The following is a 17,626-nucleotide window of genomic DNA, read 5'->3' as shown; positions in this document are numbered from 1 at the left end:
AATTTCTGACTTTCTTATCTTTTGTGAAAATTTCATTTTTATGTTGGACAGATAGGCAGAAGTCTATTGTTCTGCTATTTTGCTGATACTGTGACCCTGATGAGGAACTCAGTTTCTAATGAAGGAGGACTAGTGTTTGGATATGTTTTTCAGACCAACGACAGGGGCAAATGTCAGATTGGGAAGGGGAAGGAGGAGACTTTCATAATGGCTGGATTGACCAACCTTAATAGCTTGTTATTTGACAGAACCAGGGACAATATTGTACAGTGAGAAAAGTAGTGGCTAGGAGTGGGAACGCTTGGATCCTCGTTCTGGCTTTGGGAGTCTTTCTGTGTTATATTAGAATGAGGATGGCAGAATAATTAGGATTAGAATTAGAATATTAGAATTGAAAGGCACCTTAGAATTCATCTAGTTCAATTTTCTCATTTGCCATTAGGGAAACTGAGGCCTAGAGAGGTGAAGGGATTTGCTCAAGGGCATAAGCCTAATAATAAAAGAGCATAGTAATAATAATAATAATTAATAATAATAATAATGATAATGATAATAATGACAGAGCAGGGGTTCAAAATCCAGCCTCTAGACTACTGTTTAAAGGTTCTTTTTTTATGGTGCCATAAGGAACAGGTGACAAATGAGATGATGAAAATTTTATGTTTATTCTTGCTAATTTCTCTTTGCCTCCAAAACCCTAAAACAACAGTAAAAAAGGATAGTGTTATTTGTCTGTAGCTGTGATCCTGGTAGGAGAGATGATAGGAAGGTACACCTGCTCATCTTGCCAGAAACATTTCACAAGATTGTTTCTCCACCTTATGGCAAGAGGCTATCTTTTTGGATCATCCAAGGGGAAGGCTATTTAAACTGTGACTGGAAGGAAAGAGGCTCAGTGTTAACCTGGGTTATAAATTGTTAATTACAGTTCTTCCTCTTGCTCATCATGTTATCTTGGATAAAAATATTTCTTGTGCTTTCCTCTTTTCATTTTCTTCCCTTATAAGCAAAGAGAAGACTTTGTATAGTATAGTAGGCACTACACTGAACAAGGGTGGGAAAAATGCTTGGACAAATGTAAAGTGGCTAAGAAGTTGTTAGTGGAACCAGACTCAAGAAGGAGAAGGAGAGGGGTGGCCAGGTAGCACAGCAAGTAAGAGCACCGGCTCCAGAGTCGGGATGACCTGGGATCGAATCGGGGCTCAGACACTTAGCACCACACCCAGAAATAACTGGCCGTGTAACCTTGAGCAAGTTACTTAACCCCAATTGCTTAGGGGTGGCCAGGTAGCACAGTGAGTAAGAGCACCGGCTCCAGAGTCGGGATGACCTGGGATCGAATCCGGGCTCAGACACTTAGCACCACACCCAGAAATAACTGGCCGTGTAACCTTGAGCAAGTTACTTAACCCCAACTGCTTAAAAAAAAAATAGAGAAGGTCCTTGGCTATACTCTCTGGACTTCTCTACCCCATCACCAACAGCCTTGTTCCTTCAGGTAGTGAGGCATCCTCTCCTGGTCTCTTCTTCCACCTTCCTTTTATGTGCTGTGTGCCTCAATTAGAATGTGAGCCACCCCTTGAGGGCAAGCACTATCTTGTTTACTTGTATTTGTAACCTCAACAATTAACCCAGTGTCTGGCACCTAGTAAGTATTTGATAGATTATTTGATAGATGTTTTACCTATGTACATAAGTCAAAGTACAAAAAAGTAAGTGAAATAATTAGAAGTCCAAGTAAACAGATAGAGTGATAAGTGAAGTAAATTAGCAAAACGGGTAAGAGATTGGTGCAAGGCTGAAGGGGAAATGGGTGTGGTTGTGACTGTGGAGCTGTTAAGACAAAGGAAAGCAATCTGAGTGGGGATGTCTGTAAAAAGTTTTAAGGATGTATTTAAGGTTGAAGGGTCAAAAGGCACAAGTGGTTTTAAGAAACAAGGTTGAAAATCTCAACCATTAGGAGAGTAGGAGAAATGAGGCCAATAATTTGCATCGTGTGTGATGTTTGTATATTTTTTTCATTTACAAGCTGATCTGCCTCCTGGAGGAGAAGGCTCAAAGAATCCTTCCCAACACTTCAAGGTTGTTTTTCTGTTATTAAATGAAACAAGAGGTGAAGCTTCTGTGGCGGGGAGGCGGGAGGGATCTGAGGTCGAGAAGGGGGAGTGATCCTTGTCAGGATATTAGAGAGTGAAAGAGTGTTACACAGAGCAAAAAGAGAGGGGAAAGGGCAGCTGTGCAATTAGATTTAAGAACAGATTTGAACCTCTTCCTGAAGATGTTCTAGGAGGAAGAAGCTACTTGTCCATCAGAGAATGATATTGTAGAGTCACAGAGGTTAGCCCAGGTCTGAGCATGGAGAGAACAGTCATAGTGTTGTATGAGTGAGACTGTACTCAGGGACACTCAGGCAGCTATTTGTTGGTCTGATTATATCAGAGAGGCCTACGGTCTTCTTAGCATATGTATTCAAGATATAACAGATGACTTATCGGAACAGATCACTACTATCCACTTTTGGCACAAATGGTTCGGCCAGAAGGAACTTAAAACCATTGCTGAAGATTAAGAAATCTTGGATGAAGATACTGAAGACCACAGGGTAATACATAGGCTTTAGTTTTTTCATTGTTGTTCATTGAAGGTAGTGGGACTGGGGGGCATGCAGAATAGAAAATCCTGTTTGGGGAGTGAATAGGTGGGTAAGAAGGTGGTGTCTGAGAATGGGATTTGGATTTCTGGATAATGGTTTACAATGTAGTGTTGACAAATTCTTAGTCAGAGATGGAGTGCAGTTAACAAAGGCTGGTAATGTATTTGCCAGGTGTCTTGAAAATCTAATCAAAAACATTTTAAATAAAAAAGTGTGGGAGAGGGAGAAGACTGCTTATGCGTATCCATTCAATTAAATACTATAGAGATTAGCCTCAAAAAAGGAAAAAAATAATGGCTGAGATGCCCAGAAATTCATTAGAGACAAAATTCAATAAAGGAGACTAGTAAAACTCATGGCCTTAAATGTTTGACAGACAAACACGCAAAATTTAGGCTACAAACAGCAGGAACTAGATGTCTTAAGAGAAACTATTTTGGCTCCATAGGTGTCATTGAGAATTAGTAGAAAGAAATTCATGATCAGACCATGTTTCCGGATGAGTATAACTTATTCTAAAGAAACAGGATTGTGGGATGGGATAACATTGTATTGTTGAGATGGGATACTTATGGGAGAAAATCCAGGAATTAGAAGGACGAGAATAATAGAGTATTTGGATGAAAGTGGAAAAAAAAGGAAAAATAGGAATAATTTTTTCATTGGGATATACTACAAACCACCTGGACAGAAAGAGAAAATAGATGAAGAGAGAAACAGATCATGACCCTGACATAGAGCCCAGATATGTGGCCAGAGATGAAAAACTTCAATTATACAGACATCTCCTAGTGCTCTCAGCCAAAAGCAGAATTGCTGATGTTATCTTTATTTGCTTCAGTGAAAATTTCATCCTTTGAAAGGTGGAGGAATCAATAAATGGAAATTTAATTCTGGATCTGATTCTTACAAACAGGGAGGAACTTGTTACTGGGGTAGAAATGATGGCAGCTGTAGGTAGAAGAATCACTCCATCTTATAATTTGTATATATTTATTATATATATCGATATGATATATATGTACATATGTATAATATATCTATATTTATTATAGAGAAAGAGAGGAAATCCAAGTATAATCTGGCTTGTACTCCAGATTTTAATGAAAGCATATTTCAAAGATTCAGAAGAAAGATAGGTAAGATCTAAAATGGACTAAAATACTTCAAGGGGAGTAAGTGAAGGAAGAATGGGTGATGCTCAAGATTGAAATTCTGGGGTTTGGGCAAAAAAAAAAATCCCTGTGGGCCTCAATTTCTTCATCTGTAAAACTGAAAAATTTGTGCTCAGTGACCTCCAGGATCCCTCCCAGCTCTGAATCTGTGATCTTACACATGGTCTTATCAGCATTCATTTATTGTGCTCAGCCTTTCTTAAGTCTTTTTTATATCTCTGTGAGGTCAAATATTATCACCTCCATTTTACAGCTGAAGAAACTGAGGCTCAGAAAGACTTGCCCAAGTCAAATGCAAGTCTTCTGACTCCAAATTTTATATGTTTTCCACTGCACAATGCATCCTCTAATTACATTTTCATTGGTCTTTAAATTCCCTTTCCCATTGCCTTTCTAGGGCAGCTAGGTGGAACAGTAAACAGAGTGCTGGATCTGGAGTCAGGAAGACTCATTTTCCTGAGTTCAAATCTGGTCTCAGATGCTTACTAGCTGTGTGACCCTGGGCAAGTCACTTAATGCTGTTTGCCTCAGTTTCCTCATCTGTAAAATGAATTGGAGAAGGAAATGGCAATTCTTTGCCAAGAAAACCCCAGATGGGGTCAAAAAGAGTCTGACATGACTGAAAATGACCAAACAACAACATTGACTTTTTTCCTTCCAGGCAGAATGTTTGGCAGAAGAAACTTAGTCAAATAAGCCAATAAAGAAAGGCTCAAAGTTATCTATCCTCTTTAGAGCCCTTCATTGAGGGGAGTCCTATGCAAAAATGATTAAGCCTTTCTAGGATTTAATTTATTTAAAATTATTATTTTATTATTTGTTATATAATTTATTTAAAATTATTATTGCTAACATATTTAATTTATTTGCAATATATATATGCATATATATATATATATAATTTTTTAAAAAGCAATTGGGGTTAAGTAACTTGCTCAAGGTTACACGGCCAGGTGTTTCTGGGTGGGTGCTAAGTGTCTGAGCCCGGCTTCGATCCCCAGGTCATCCCAACACTGGAGCTGGAGCTCTTACTCGCTGTGCTACCTGGCCTCCCCTATTTGCAATATTTTAAAACTCTGCTTTCCCAAATGAAAAAAGGGAACTATAAATAGTGACAAAATCCTACATCCAATAATGGGGATGTTATACTTGGGAAAACAGTTGTGCATCTCTGGATTATTTGGCTCTGATACCAAAGTAGTAGGCATTCAGGAAGTGAAATTTACAATGTTATAACAAGAACACCACATCAAATCTGTATAGCATCTTTTCTTCATTTTAGCTTGAGCCCTTCCTGGATGTTGCCCCATTTCATCCTCATGACAACTTTATGAATCATGAATTCTTAATGTCCACTAACAAAAGGGGTACTAACAAAATGGGGCCTTAAAGAATAGGAGACCTTGGAGCAGCTAGGTGGTACAGTGAATAGAGCACTGGCCCTAGAGTCAGGAGGACCTGAGTTCAAATTCAGCCTCAGACATAACACAAAAACTAGCTGTGTGACCTTGGGCAAGTCATTTAACCCTAACTGCCCTGCCTTCCTCCTTCCAAAGATAATAGGAGAACTTTTACTTAAAGCAATATGAACAGGGCAGTGATGAAATTGTTATATAACAGCCACACATTCTTGGTCTCTATCTTGTGTTCCCTACTCAATGTCTGCTCACTCGATAGTTTTCTTAGCTTACCAAGGCTTAGCAGGAGAAGCTCTTGATCATTTACTAGATGGGTAATTTTGTAGTAGAGAAAGAGCTGAAGTTCAGAAGAGACCCCTGCTGACTCTTCCAGTCCATTCTGGGATCTCCTTTCTCTTCCCTTGTAGACTATACTATACAGGTTTGCAATTTCTCTTGGTCTTTGATGCATATTAATCTTGCATCCCTATATAACCTTAAGTTCTTTCATAATAGGGAGACCTTTTTAATGCTAAACCTAGTAAAATGTGAGGCTGGAAATACTTGCTGATTGGCAAATTCAAAGTTTACTGATTAAGAGTCTTCAGAGAGTCTCCACTGAAGATCTAGGAAACAAGGTATCCTGACTCCTAGCTTGGTGTAGTGTTCCCTGCATGATACTTTTTCTTGTTGGATCTTGGTCTACTCCATAACATTGATTCTCATTCTCCCTTTTGCTATAAACTTTTAACTTCACTGTCTTTTTCAGTGATGCAAGGACAGATTTGGCTAGCATCTAGGATTTCTTGACCAGAAGTTAGTAAAATGTCATTTCTTGTCTGATATTTCTTTCTTGTTCTTCCTAGGAAGTGGTATCATTCATTCATTCATTAAACATTAATTAAACACAACTTTATTAAATACTGCTTAGGATTTTAGGACCCTAGATTTAGAGCCAGAAAGATGATCTAGTACAACCTTCTGAATTTTATAGAGGAAGGAACTGATGATGAGAGACTTGAAGTGATTTTGTTCATCTATGTAAGAGGATATGAAGGCTTTAGAGAAGCTTATGGATGGGACTATCTGTAGGGGCAAGAAGGAAGACAAGGGCAATATTGAGGTTCCATTAGAATCACATGCTTTGGAATTCTCATCTGTCAAGGGTCATGGGTTGCCTTAGATCTTAAGCAACAGGTGGTCTAGGAGTGTGTCTAGGGAAACTTCCCCTAACAGTGCCTAGGTAAGGCTGTGACTGTTTAGCCTTTATTGGTAAGCCCTGTATTGATTATCAATAAGCCTTTTGTTGATAATGCTACAAGGAATATACTGTTGTTTCCCCATCCCTATGCCCTATCACTTCAGAGCACCCAAGACCGTAGCTTTTAAAGGAAGCAAATCTTTCTGCCTGTCTTGCTTTGCCAGCACCATCTTCACCTCCCTTTGTTAATTGAGTAGATAATTAGATAAAAGATTTTCTGACTCAATGAGTCCTGTGACCCTGGGAGAAGAAACTTCTAGATTTCTTACATATGCACATATTCATATATCTCTTATGTGTTATGGGGCTTCCTTAGCAAGGAAGCATGTGTCTTGAGGAACATTATTATTATTATTATTTGCATTTTTTGGATTGGGGAAGGGAGGGAGGGCAACTGGGGTTAAGTGACTTGCCTAAAGTCACATGGCTAGTGTTAAGTGTCTGAAGCCAAATCTGAACTCAGATCCTCCTTACTCCAGGGCCAGTACTCTATTCACGGTGCCACCTAGCCACCCCAAGGAATATTATTTCTAGTAATCTGTTTTTTTTTTTTTTGCCTTTTGGAGGGCAATTGGGGTTAAGTAACTTGCCCAAGGTTACATGGCTGATTTTTTTGTGTTAAGTGTCTGAGGCCGGAACCGAACTCAGGTCCTCCCGATTCCAGGGCTGGTGCTTTACTCATTGCACCACCTAGCCACCCCATAATTCTGCTTTCTTAATGAAGAATTGAGTTACTTGTAGATTACTGAATCAATCAGTCAGCAAACACATTAAATCCCTACTATGTGCTAAATGCTATGATAAGTGTTGGGGATACAAAGACAGAATTAGACAGTTATTGTCTTCAAGGTGCCTGAATCACAATATGATATTATATCTAGACCCTTAAAAGTTATCTAGTCAGATCCTTTTACTTTATAAATGAAGATACTTTTCTCATCTATAAAATGAGGAAGGACAGACTTGAGTTGGAAGATGTTGAATCTCAACATGGTCACAATTTGGCAATATCACCTTTCACTCAGTGTAGTAAATGTCATCAAATTTTTTGCATATTTTGAATGTGAAGTACGTAAACTTGAAGCTTTGTTACTTTAGAAACTTATTGATGGCAATGCTAAACATAAGCTTGAAGTTAAATGATTTTTCATGGAGGTTAAAAGTACGATCATTTCTGCTGTCTTTTGTAAATGTAATAAATGTTCCCCCCCATGTACAACTTTTTAAAAGAAACTGAAATAAGTATATTCTGAGCTGACAGTTTGAAATTTTTAACAATTAAATTTAATTGTCTTCAATTGCTTTGTCTCTAGTTTTTCTAAAAAGTGAAATAATATCATTTTGTCACAATTAAATATATAATAAGTTTGAAGGGAAAATCCACTGGAGAAGCTAAAACTAGCAAAGATAATAGAATAAAAATAAGTAGCCAAAATACAGCAGCACAAAGTTAAAAAGTCCAAATCTAGGAAATATATTTTACTATATTTAACATTGTCATTTAGAAGAACTGTTACTGAAGAGGAAAGACTGCTGTGTTTAATTTTATGTACAAATGTTTTAGCTGCAGACCATATGAAACTTAATAAATTGAAACACCATCTTGAAAGTGTACCTATGGAATACATAAAAAAGACAAGAAACTTTTCCCAGAGAAAATTAGATTGGCAAAACCAAACTTAAAAAAAAGGTCTGTGACATCAAAAGAATTGCTTGTGTTACCTAATGTAGAAAGCCTCATTTAATAGAAAAAATATTGATATTACCTATAGCTGATTGATATAGTTGAAGCAGTGCCTTGCAAATTGCATGTAAAGCACCTTCAAATATTTCCATTGTCAGGAAATGTAATGGGAAGCCTAAGCTGCTGAAGAGAGACCTTTGTGATCAATTAACTAATAAACTAAAATCTTATTTGGTATTGTAAATGGATGAAGCAACAGATGTTGTTAAAGATGCTTATTTGGATAAGTATGTACTATATGTTGTTGAAAATTATATTAAGGAAGCTTTGTTACTTTGGAAACCTATTGATGGCAATGCTAAATCAAGAAAAAAATTCAAAGTAATTTGTCTTTTACTGAAAAAAGATAAAACGGGAGAATTGTGCAATGAGAACACATTGGATCCTTCACCATCACTTATATTAAGAAATAAGTAAGGAACTGCGGATGGGTTTTTTAAAATTTATTACAAGAGTAATCAACTTTATAAAAATAGGTCATTTTAAAAAATGGTTCTAAAAAATGAGTGACAATAGTTGTGTGGAGAATAGAGTACCTCAGTATTATTGCAAAATGTGCCAACTTTTTTTTAACCTAATGGGTATTCGAACTAAAAGTAGAAATGGCCTTTTTCTTATTGATAAGAATTAAAAGAGACACAACAAATTCATTTTTGTAACAAAAATTAATTCTAACAATTTGAATATTTGGTGGATTTAAAAAAACTGAGCAATTTAATCAATTCAAAGTCTTCACATCCACACTTTGATTCAAAAAGCAAAAGTTACTGCTCTCTCAAAAAATTTAGAGTCATGGTAAAATGATGCATGTTAATTTGCAATTCAAACAGTATCACTCTGAAAATGAAATTGCTGAAAAGAAAGATCTGCTTGTTGATCATTTGAACAATCTAATGAAGCTGTTCTCATTTTATTTTAAAGACCCAAACATTTTTATGTAAATGGATAAAGAATCCATCTGCTATGGACAAATGTGATAAATTTCATATTACTCCACAAAAGAACAGTTAATAGATTTTTCTTGTATTTACCTTGAAACAAGAATTTGAATGTGAAAAATCTTACTTTGGCAGGGCTAGAAGTAAATAAAGAGTTCTTTGGTTTATCAAACAATTCTGATACTAATTTAGTACTGTTTATTACACCTTATTTTTGTTAAGTAGGTCTTTGTATTGTAAATGGTATAAATAAAAATAATCTCAATTAGTGGTTGAAAAGAATTATAAGAAGTAACATCATTAATGATATCCACCAATCACATTATTATTATTATAGTACAAATAGTATTATATGATAGAATATAGTATAGGTGAATAACTTTTTTATAGCTTAATAAAAGTATCGGAATGTAAGTTTTCCTTCTTTGAGATAACAGAATTTTTTTCTGGACAAATCCAGTAGCAGTTAAGATGATGAAAATGATATATGCCTCATCCTGTTCCCATATGATTTTTATTTCTTCTGCCATGTCTCTGTATTTTAGAAACTTTAAGTTGGATATAATTTATATTTTATTAGTATTTGGGATGATCTCTATTAAAAGCCTTATTCTTAAGTTTCAGGGACCAATATTACATCCAGACAACTGTGAGCAAAAATTCTGTATGTGATCATGCTCCTGCTCCAATACAGTTTGTTTTTAATATTTATTAATATCTAATATTGATCAATATATTTGATCAATGTTAATATTGACAAATCATTACTTCATATACATTAATTTCTTACATATATGTATTCAAAATGGATTGATTCATCCATAAGAACTTAAGAACAATGTTTTAAATAGATTTCACTATACCAGATATTCATAACCTCCAAGCCTCATGGAACAAAAAAGCTTTCAAAGCACAGAAGAAATTATGTAGGAACAGGATGAAGTACACATTATCACATCATCCTGTCTCCTTCTGGAATTGTACCAAGGACAACTCATTGAGTCTATAGAAGGTGAGTTTACATTCTAATACTTTTATTCAACTACAAAAAGCAATTACTTTATGTACAGGCATTAAATATATGGGAATAATTGGCTATCCTTTTGTCCCAGGACTGGTTTTTTTTATCTGAACCTGATAGAATAAAAATGATTTTTCCACAACCACCACTACAACAATAATAAGTAGGAATAGTAGGAATAGTTATAAATTTATAAATCACTAGCTATCTATAGGTGTTATTTTATGTTTAAGATTTTTGTTATGAATTGCAATCAATTCTTATTTTATTTGAATGAAATAAAAGCTAAGGAAAGTATTTGTATAGCTGATTATGTGAAATGTGTGTGTGTGTAACTTTTTTTAAAACATAAAGTCTGAAGCCATCTGAAGAGATACGTTTATTGCCCTTTCAGATAGAATATTCCACATATTCGTTGACACTATCTTCTCGGTTCCTTGCGGTTCTTCATCTTTTAAAGAACTTATTGAGGAACTGATCATTTGACAAGGAATTTCTTACTCCATTTTTCTGTAACAAATGTTGAATTTGTATTACCTGGGAATAAGAAATGCTTTAGAATGCTTAATAATAAAAATAAGCAGGGTTAAATTTGTGGAATTCAACTCATTTCAACAAATGTTTATTAAAGGGCATTGAAGATAGAGAGGTAAAAGGAAAATAGCTTTTGCCCCAAAGGAATATATATTCACTTGGAGGGATTAGGGGGCAGAAAATGCATACACAGATAAGAAAATACAAAATAAATACAAAATTATTTCTGTATGAGGAAACCAGGAAGACATATTGTAGGGTTGACAGCTGAACTGAGCCTGATGAAAACTTGGGTTTCCAAGAGGAAGAGGCAAGCAAAAAGAACATTTGAACATGGAGGACAGCTAGGTTGTGAAGGGCTTTAAAAACCAAAGACAAGTTTATATTATATATATATATATATATATATATAAATATATGTTATTTCTATTTGATAAACTTGCCCAAGTTCCTTGAGCTGAGGAGTGGCAAGAGGAGGATAGATGACCAATGTAAATATTATCTTCTTCCCTTAAAAAAGAGTATAAATTCTTTAGTCTAGTTTAGTCCTGCTTAGGACAAAAAAAAGAAGCTGAAATATTTCTTGAATGTAAGTTTAGCTCACACGTTAAGTGGGTACATCTGGAGAGAGTACTGGCCATCAAGTCAAGAAAATTGGATTTGGATCTTGTTTCCAATATGTATCAGCGATGTGACTCTGGGCAAGTCATTTCACGTCTCTGATTCTCATAAGATCGTAGTTCTAGGGCTAAAAGGGATCTAAGAGGCCTTCTAGTTCAGCCTCATTTTTCAGGCAAGGAAATTGGGGTCAAACAAGGTTAAGTGGCTTCCCTAGGGTAAAATTTGTTTTTGTGTATTGTTTTTTCAGTTTTGACCAACTCTTCGTGGCCTCTTTTGGGATTTTCTTGGCACAGATACTTGAGTGGTTTGCCATTTCCTTCTCCAGATCATTTTACAAATGAGGAAACTGAGGCAAACAGGAATAAGTGACTTGCTCAGGGTTACACAACTAATAAGTGTCTAAGGCCAAGTTTGAACTCAGGTCTTCCTGACTTCAGTTCCAATGCTCGGTGTACCACCTAGCTACCCTTCCAAGGTCACATAGTAAGACTCAGAAGTGACATTTGAAGATCATAATGTGTGCTACCTATTGTACAGGGTTCTTTCAAGAAAAGAATTTTGTAAACCATAAGTGCTGTAGAAATGTGAGCCATTATTATTTTTCATGTGTTTTGAAAGGTACAGTTAACTTTGCACTTGAGAAAAATCATCTTGTTCTAGTGCTTCAGGTCTATCATTTGCTCTGTGACCTTGGGCAGCCTATGCAATTTACCTTGTTTCTGATTTTTCAATACTCTCAAAAGCTTCCTGTCTCTCATTTAAGGTATCAGTCTGTATGATAGTTAGAAACAGTATTATCTGGATACTGTTGGGCATTAGAAAATTGTATTAAGTGATGTATCAATTATATACAGTTGATAACATGTTGCAGACATATGATTCATACTCTTTGCCCTCTATCCTGAAATAATTTTATGGGGAAAAAATGTTAGAACCCTAACTGTGGCCTCAAATGTAGGGTTTTTCCCCCTTATTTAATTGCATTCAGTAAACTTTTTTGAGAGTCTACTAGGTACTGAGAAAAACACAAAGATATAAGTAAAATTAAGACATGGCATCTGACTTCAATCTTTTGAGGGAAATAAAGCTCCAATGTGGAGTAGAATGAAATAAGTTAGTAAGAGAGGCTTTAAGAGTTCAGGGTAGGAGAAGAACAGGAAAAGAACATTTGATCTATGCCTGGAAGAAGGGGTGGGCTCCTGACAAACGGAAATGGATGGCGGGGGGAAGGATATCCCAAGTTTTGGAAACATATTGAATGTGCTGAGTGAACAGTGACTAGTGGTAGCCTTCTCTGGCAGGATTGAGACCCCCTGAAGTACAGTATATGAGATACGGCTGGAAGGATAGGCTGGGGCTAAGCTACAGAGAGCCTTGAAGGCAAGGCTACATTTTTGGAATTTGTTCATTCTATCCCATTACTCTTACATCTCCTTCCTATATTTCTCCCCTTTTTTCCCTTTTGTCTTACATCTTCCTTACCTGGATCTTGAGAGGCTGGGAGGTCATGAAACCCCAGTGTAGGGGTAAAGAGATATGCATTGTTATTTCTTCTTTGAAGTGTGTAGCTTGGTGAACACAGTTCCTTTACATTGTATTCACTTCCCTCTCTCTCCAAGCTGACCTGATATCTAATTTTGTGGACCAATTGAGTATGACTTTATATTTAGCTTACTCATGATTCAACCCCCTCATTTTATGGATGAGGAAACAGACTGCGAGAGGTTAAATGACTGGCCCACGGACACACAGCTAATAAGTGTCTGATGCAAGATTTGAACTCATGCCTTTTTGACTCCAAGCCCATCCCTCTATTCATTTTGCTCCCTACAACTCACTCAAAGTTCCTAAGAGGGATAATGTGGATTATTGGTGAATACTTCAGTGGGAGCAGTATGGAATTGGCGGAATAGCTTTGGACCCAGAATCAAAAAGATAGAGATTCAAGTTCTTGCTCTGCCATTCTCTTACTGGGTAATCTTGGTCTTTCCTCTCTGGGAGTCAGTATACTCACCTGAAAAATACAAGGTAGTTTAGCATTGTAGCTCTCCACTGGATTTGAACAATATGACTGTAGCCTCATGGGAACAGACAAATGCTATGGTGAGGCAGATGAATCTAGGGAAATTGGAACATCAAGTTTTGAAAAATGATCCTAGGATTATGGCCTAATTTTTTGTTCTATAATAATAGAATCACTTGGACTTTCTGGGACAAAACCAAACTGATATCTGCTCTGGAATGGAGGCATATGAATGTGTTTAAGGAACTGAATTCAATAAATAGTCAATTAAAGAAAATTTATTATTAAACACTGTTACTGTGCTAGGTACTGGTAGCACATAGACAAAAACAAAATGGTCCCTGATCTTAAAAAGTTTGATCTCTTACTGTCTATTTTTTCTATCTGAATATCCATGCATATATGTAATATTATATATGCAATATTAATATACACATAATTATGTTGTATATAATACATATGTGTGTATACATATACACACTTCCAAGAAAATTTGAGGCAGGTAAAAGAACTTTAGAGAAAAGAGGGTTTAACAGGTAAGAGACATTTATGAGAGTTTCGCTTCAGTCATGAAGAGTTTGTACTTGACCAGACATCTGGGTATGACATGGATGTAATCACAGGAGAGTAAGTTGTCTGTTGCCTTTTCAGATGACTGTATGGTCTCAGGTATACCCTTAGCACTAAGGTGAGAGACATTGTAGATGCTATGTTTCTTTTTTTTTTCCCCTTGGGGACTGGGGAGAAGGAAAATGATGTTGGGTTTGTTGTTAAGGTTTATAGAAAAGGGAGATTCAAAAATGTCTTCTAGCATGATCCATTTGCCTGAGGAGTTTGGCAGGCAAGTTACCATCTCTGAGTCAGATTCTCCTTTCACCTCTCCCCTTGGATCATAGATTGATTTTGAAATAGCTTTGGCACCTTCTTTTGCCTTACTTGGCTTCTGAGACTTTCCAGTGGACTAGTAGTAGATGTTAATGGTATTTCAGGGGCATGATCCCAATACAAGACAATGGATATTTGTCATTAATCCAATTTCAAACTGTAGACATCCCAAGTCTGAGGCTGTAGCTGCATGTTTCAGGACCATAACCAAGGCAGTACAAATGGAAGTTTTCACAAGTACCATGTGGCAGGGAGTTGGGGTAGGGAGGTGTTTCTGGAAGCATAGTTGGGGAGGAAAGAGAAAGAGAAGAGGCTATTCCTTCTCCCCATGTACTGCCCTTTCTCCTGGTGCCTGGTTCTGCCTTCGGGTTCCCTACCCACAGATTTAAATTCTCTGGGGGATGGCTTTCCCCCACCCACAGCCAACTAACTTTGCCCCAGGGAAGAGGATCCTTCTGTATGAATCAAAAATGAACAAGGCTCTGGGGTTGAGCCATGTTCCTTACTCCAAATCATAATCAGTTCATTGTGGCCTTTACTCATGCTGTTCCTCCTATCTCCTCTCTACCTGTCCAAATTTTATCTGTACTTGAAGTCTTCACTCTGGCCCACACTGATCTCTTCCTTTTCTAAATGCCTACAGTGTTTATTGTCTGTACCATACAACTTGGAACTTATTTCAATAGGGTCTCAGATTGTTCCCTAATTATTCTATGTACATTATTCTGAATAGTAAATTCTTTGAGGACGAGGACTGTCTATTGCTTTTCTCAGAGGTAGTATGGTATAATACAGACTGTTGAATTTGCAGCCAGAGGACCTAACTTTAAGTCCCAGCTTTTCCAGTTGCTTGTGTAATTTTGAGCAAATTACTTAATCTCTCTATGCCTTTTGAAAAAAAAACGTTTTGTTTTGTTTTTAATTTGTAAAATGAGGGTGTTGGTCTACATGACCGCAGAAATCACTTCTAGCTCTAAGTCTCTCCTTTACTCTTTCCTATAGTATTACATGTAGTTTTGTGAACGTGGTAGGTGATTTTAAGAAGTACTTGGTGAGAGGTGGAATAATGTGGTAGAAATAGTGCCGAATTAGACATCAGGAGACCAAGGCTGCAGCCTTGTTTCTACTGTTCACTGGATATGTGATTTTGTGGAAGCTTCACTTGTGGCCTGCTGGTTTCTCACCTGTAAAATGAAGAGGTTGAACCTGATGGTCCCTAAGGATCCTTTTAGCTAATATGCTATGATGGATGGTAGGACAAACAAGTGGGCTTCTAGCTGTTCTCATTGTTGCCTCCTTTTTTCTTCTCCCTTTTGTGTACCTCCTCCTTTTCCCTCTTCACATAGTATAAGCTATTAAGATAATTTCACTTTGGAGCTACTCCTTGCTTGGCTGCCCTCCCTCTTTCCTTCCTTCCTTCCTTCCTTCCTTCCTTCCTTCCTTCCTTCCTTCCTTCCTTCCTTCCTTCCTTCCTTCCTTCCTTCCTTCCTTCCTTCCTGCCTTCCTTCCTGCCTTCCTCCCTCCCTTCCTCCCTCCTTTCCTTCCTTCCTTCCCTAATTTCCTCTGTCTCCCCTTACTACCCCATTGGGGGAGGGGGAAAGAAAAACAAATTACTGTAACAAATATATATATAGTCAAGCAAAGACAAATTCCCAAATTGGCCATGTCTGGAAATGTACATCTTATTGGCTGCCCATTTTTATAGGAACCTCAAAGCTCAGGGAAAGGTCACTGGCAATTCATGGAAGGAAAAGGAGCTAAGGATTTTGTACTAATCCTTCTGTGAACAGGTCTCTTTCCCCAATTTGTAAACTCTTCGTTGTGTTCTTTGACTGTGTCTTCATGGTTTTAATAAACAGTGTAATCATTTGAGGAAAACCATTTCAATTCTAATATGAACACTAGTGGTACTAATGATGTACATGATAGCATTTTAATAGAGTTCCATAATTTACCAGACTGGGAAAAGACTTAGAAAAACACTGAACCTCCAGAGTCTCGGGTTTCCAGTGAGCAATTCAAACAAACTGGTCCTGTTTCCTGCCAGCACAAATAAATCAAGTGAAAACTGGTACATTTTAACTAAATTGTACAAACAGAACAAATTATGTGATAAGAATACTTATTATATAGGGAGACACCTTATTGGAGGTGATTTGATAAAGAAAAACCAATTCCTGTTTGCCCCATAGTTGACTGAAACAACAGAAATTTAACTTTCCTATTTGCTTTATTTTACCAGCATCTGTGAATTGACTTGCCTGCAGTTCTCTCAGCTGCTGGATGTTCAGGGTATCCTGGTTATATAAGCAATGGGGTCTGGAGCCTGAAATCAAATTTTGACGGATATTTGCTGAGATTCTAGGGAAAGTCTTCTAAAAATGTTTTTGTACCTTGGTCTTACCATACAGAAAATGGGCATGATGACAGTAGCTTTTTTCAAATGAGTAGTGGATGAGGAAATAATATTTCTGCATGTTGATTACCAGAGGAATGCTATTTGAGTGTACAGTATGGGGTGGGGAGGGCGTTTATTCTTACCCTTAAAGTTACCCTAGGATAGAGTTCAGTGTTGTCTGGAAGTCAAGTGTTCAAGCAGAACTTGGTCATCTTCTTTGATAACGCTTGAGTCAGTTATCTGCCAAGCAATGAGTCCCTGGAAATTGTGGTGACTACTCAGTGAGTGGGTTGTTGAGTTATGATGAGATCCTAGATCTTCAGTCTCCTGTCTTGGCCAGTTGGCACTCACTATGCTCCCAAATTGACATTCAGAATTAGGAAGAGTATGTCAGGGTCCTGATGATGCCAGTCACCTGGCACTCTCTTCTTCAAGGATGGGGAATTGGGAATGAGCTCAACTGTTCCAGTTCAGATGGGCAATTCCAGGCTGGAGCACAGCTTTCTTATTGCCTAGTCTTTGGGTTCTAGAACAGTATAAGCTCCAGCCCTGGACCAATACAGACACACCCATGAATGGGTCATTCCCATTCACCACAAAATAAGTACAAGGAGAGAAAGACTCCGGCCCTAGTATTGGACATAACATCTACATAGCTTCTCTTTACCATTCCCTCTCACAAGGTAGTCTTGTGATCATTTGTAGGCCAGCATGGTCAGTGATAACACCAGTCTTATTCCCCTGTATGGATCCCCTTAAACACCCTAGTGGAAGTATGGGTACAATCAGCCCCTAGTCTGCTCAATTCTGTCTGCATCCCTGGTATTGCCACCTCCATGCCAACCTGTGTCCCATTTCCCCCACAAACTCAGAAAGTCATCAGGCAGCAGAGATACAGCAGTGTGTTTCTGGCGAATAAATAGCATTTGGTTATGAGAGAACAGGAGGAAAGCTTTAAGGAGGTGCCTTTCATCTT

The 17,626-nt window shown here is 37.3% G+C and overlaps 2 protein-coding genes across 2 annotated transcripts in view; one reads left to right on the top strand and one right to left on the bottom strand.

The window, feature by feature from the left end:
• The window catches only part of DCP1B (decapping mRNA 1B), a 316,409-nt gene extending 308,697 nt beyond the window's left edge, over positions 1-7,712 (bottom strand). The window contains exon 1 of the mRNA XM_069094320.1: positions 7,694-7,712. Coding sequence (XP_068950421.1) covers positions 7,694-7,699 — 6 coding nt within the window. The 5' untranslated portion in view covers positions 7,700-7,712. The remainder of the gene's footprint in view (positions 1-7,693) is intronic.
• Positions 1-17,626, top strand: part of CACNA1C (calcium voltage-gated channel subunit alpha1 C) — an 879,081-nt gene that overhangs the window by 117,182 nt on the left and 744,273 nt on the right. The window lies entirely within an intron of this gene.

Source organism: Petaurus breviceps, unplaced genomic scaffold (genome assembly GCF_028583685.1).
Source record: "Petaurus breviceps papuanus isolate PSGF00001 unplaced genomic scaffold, PetGlider_PUasm1.0 216, whole genome shotgun sequence".
Taxonomy (NCBI): domain Eukaryota; kingdom Metazoa; phylum Chordata; class Mammalia; order Diprotodontia; family Petauridae; genus Petaurus; species Petaurus breviceps.
Note: the sequence above shows the minus strand (reverse complement) of the source record. Positions and strands in the feature narration are given on the sequence as shown.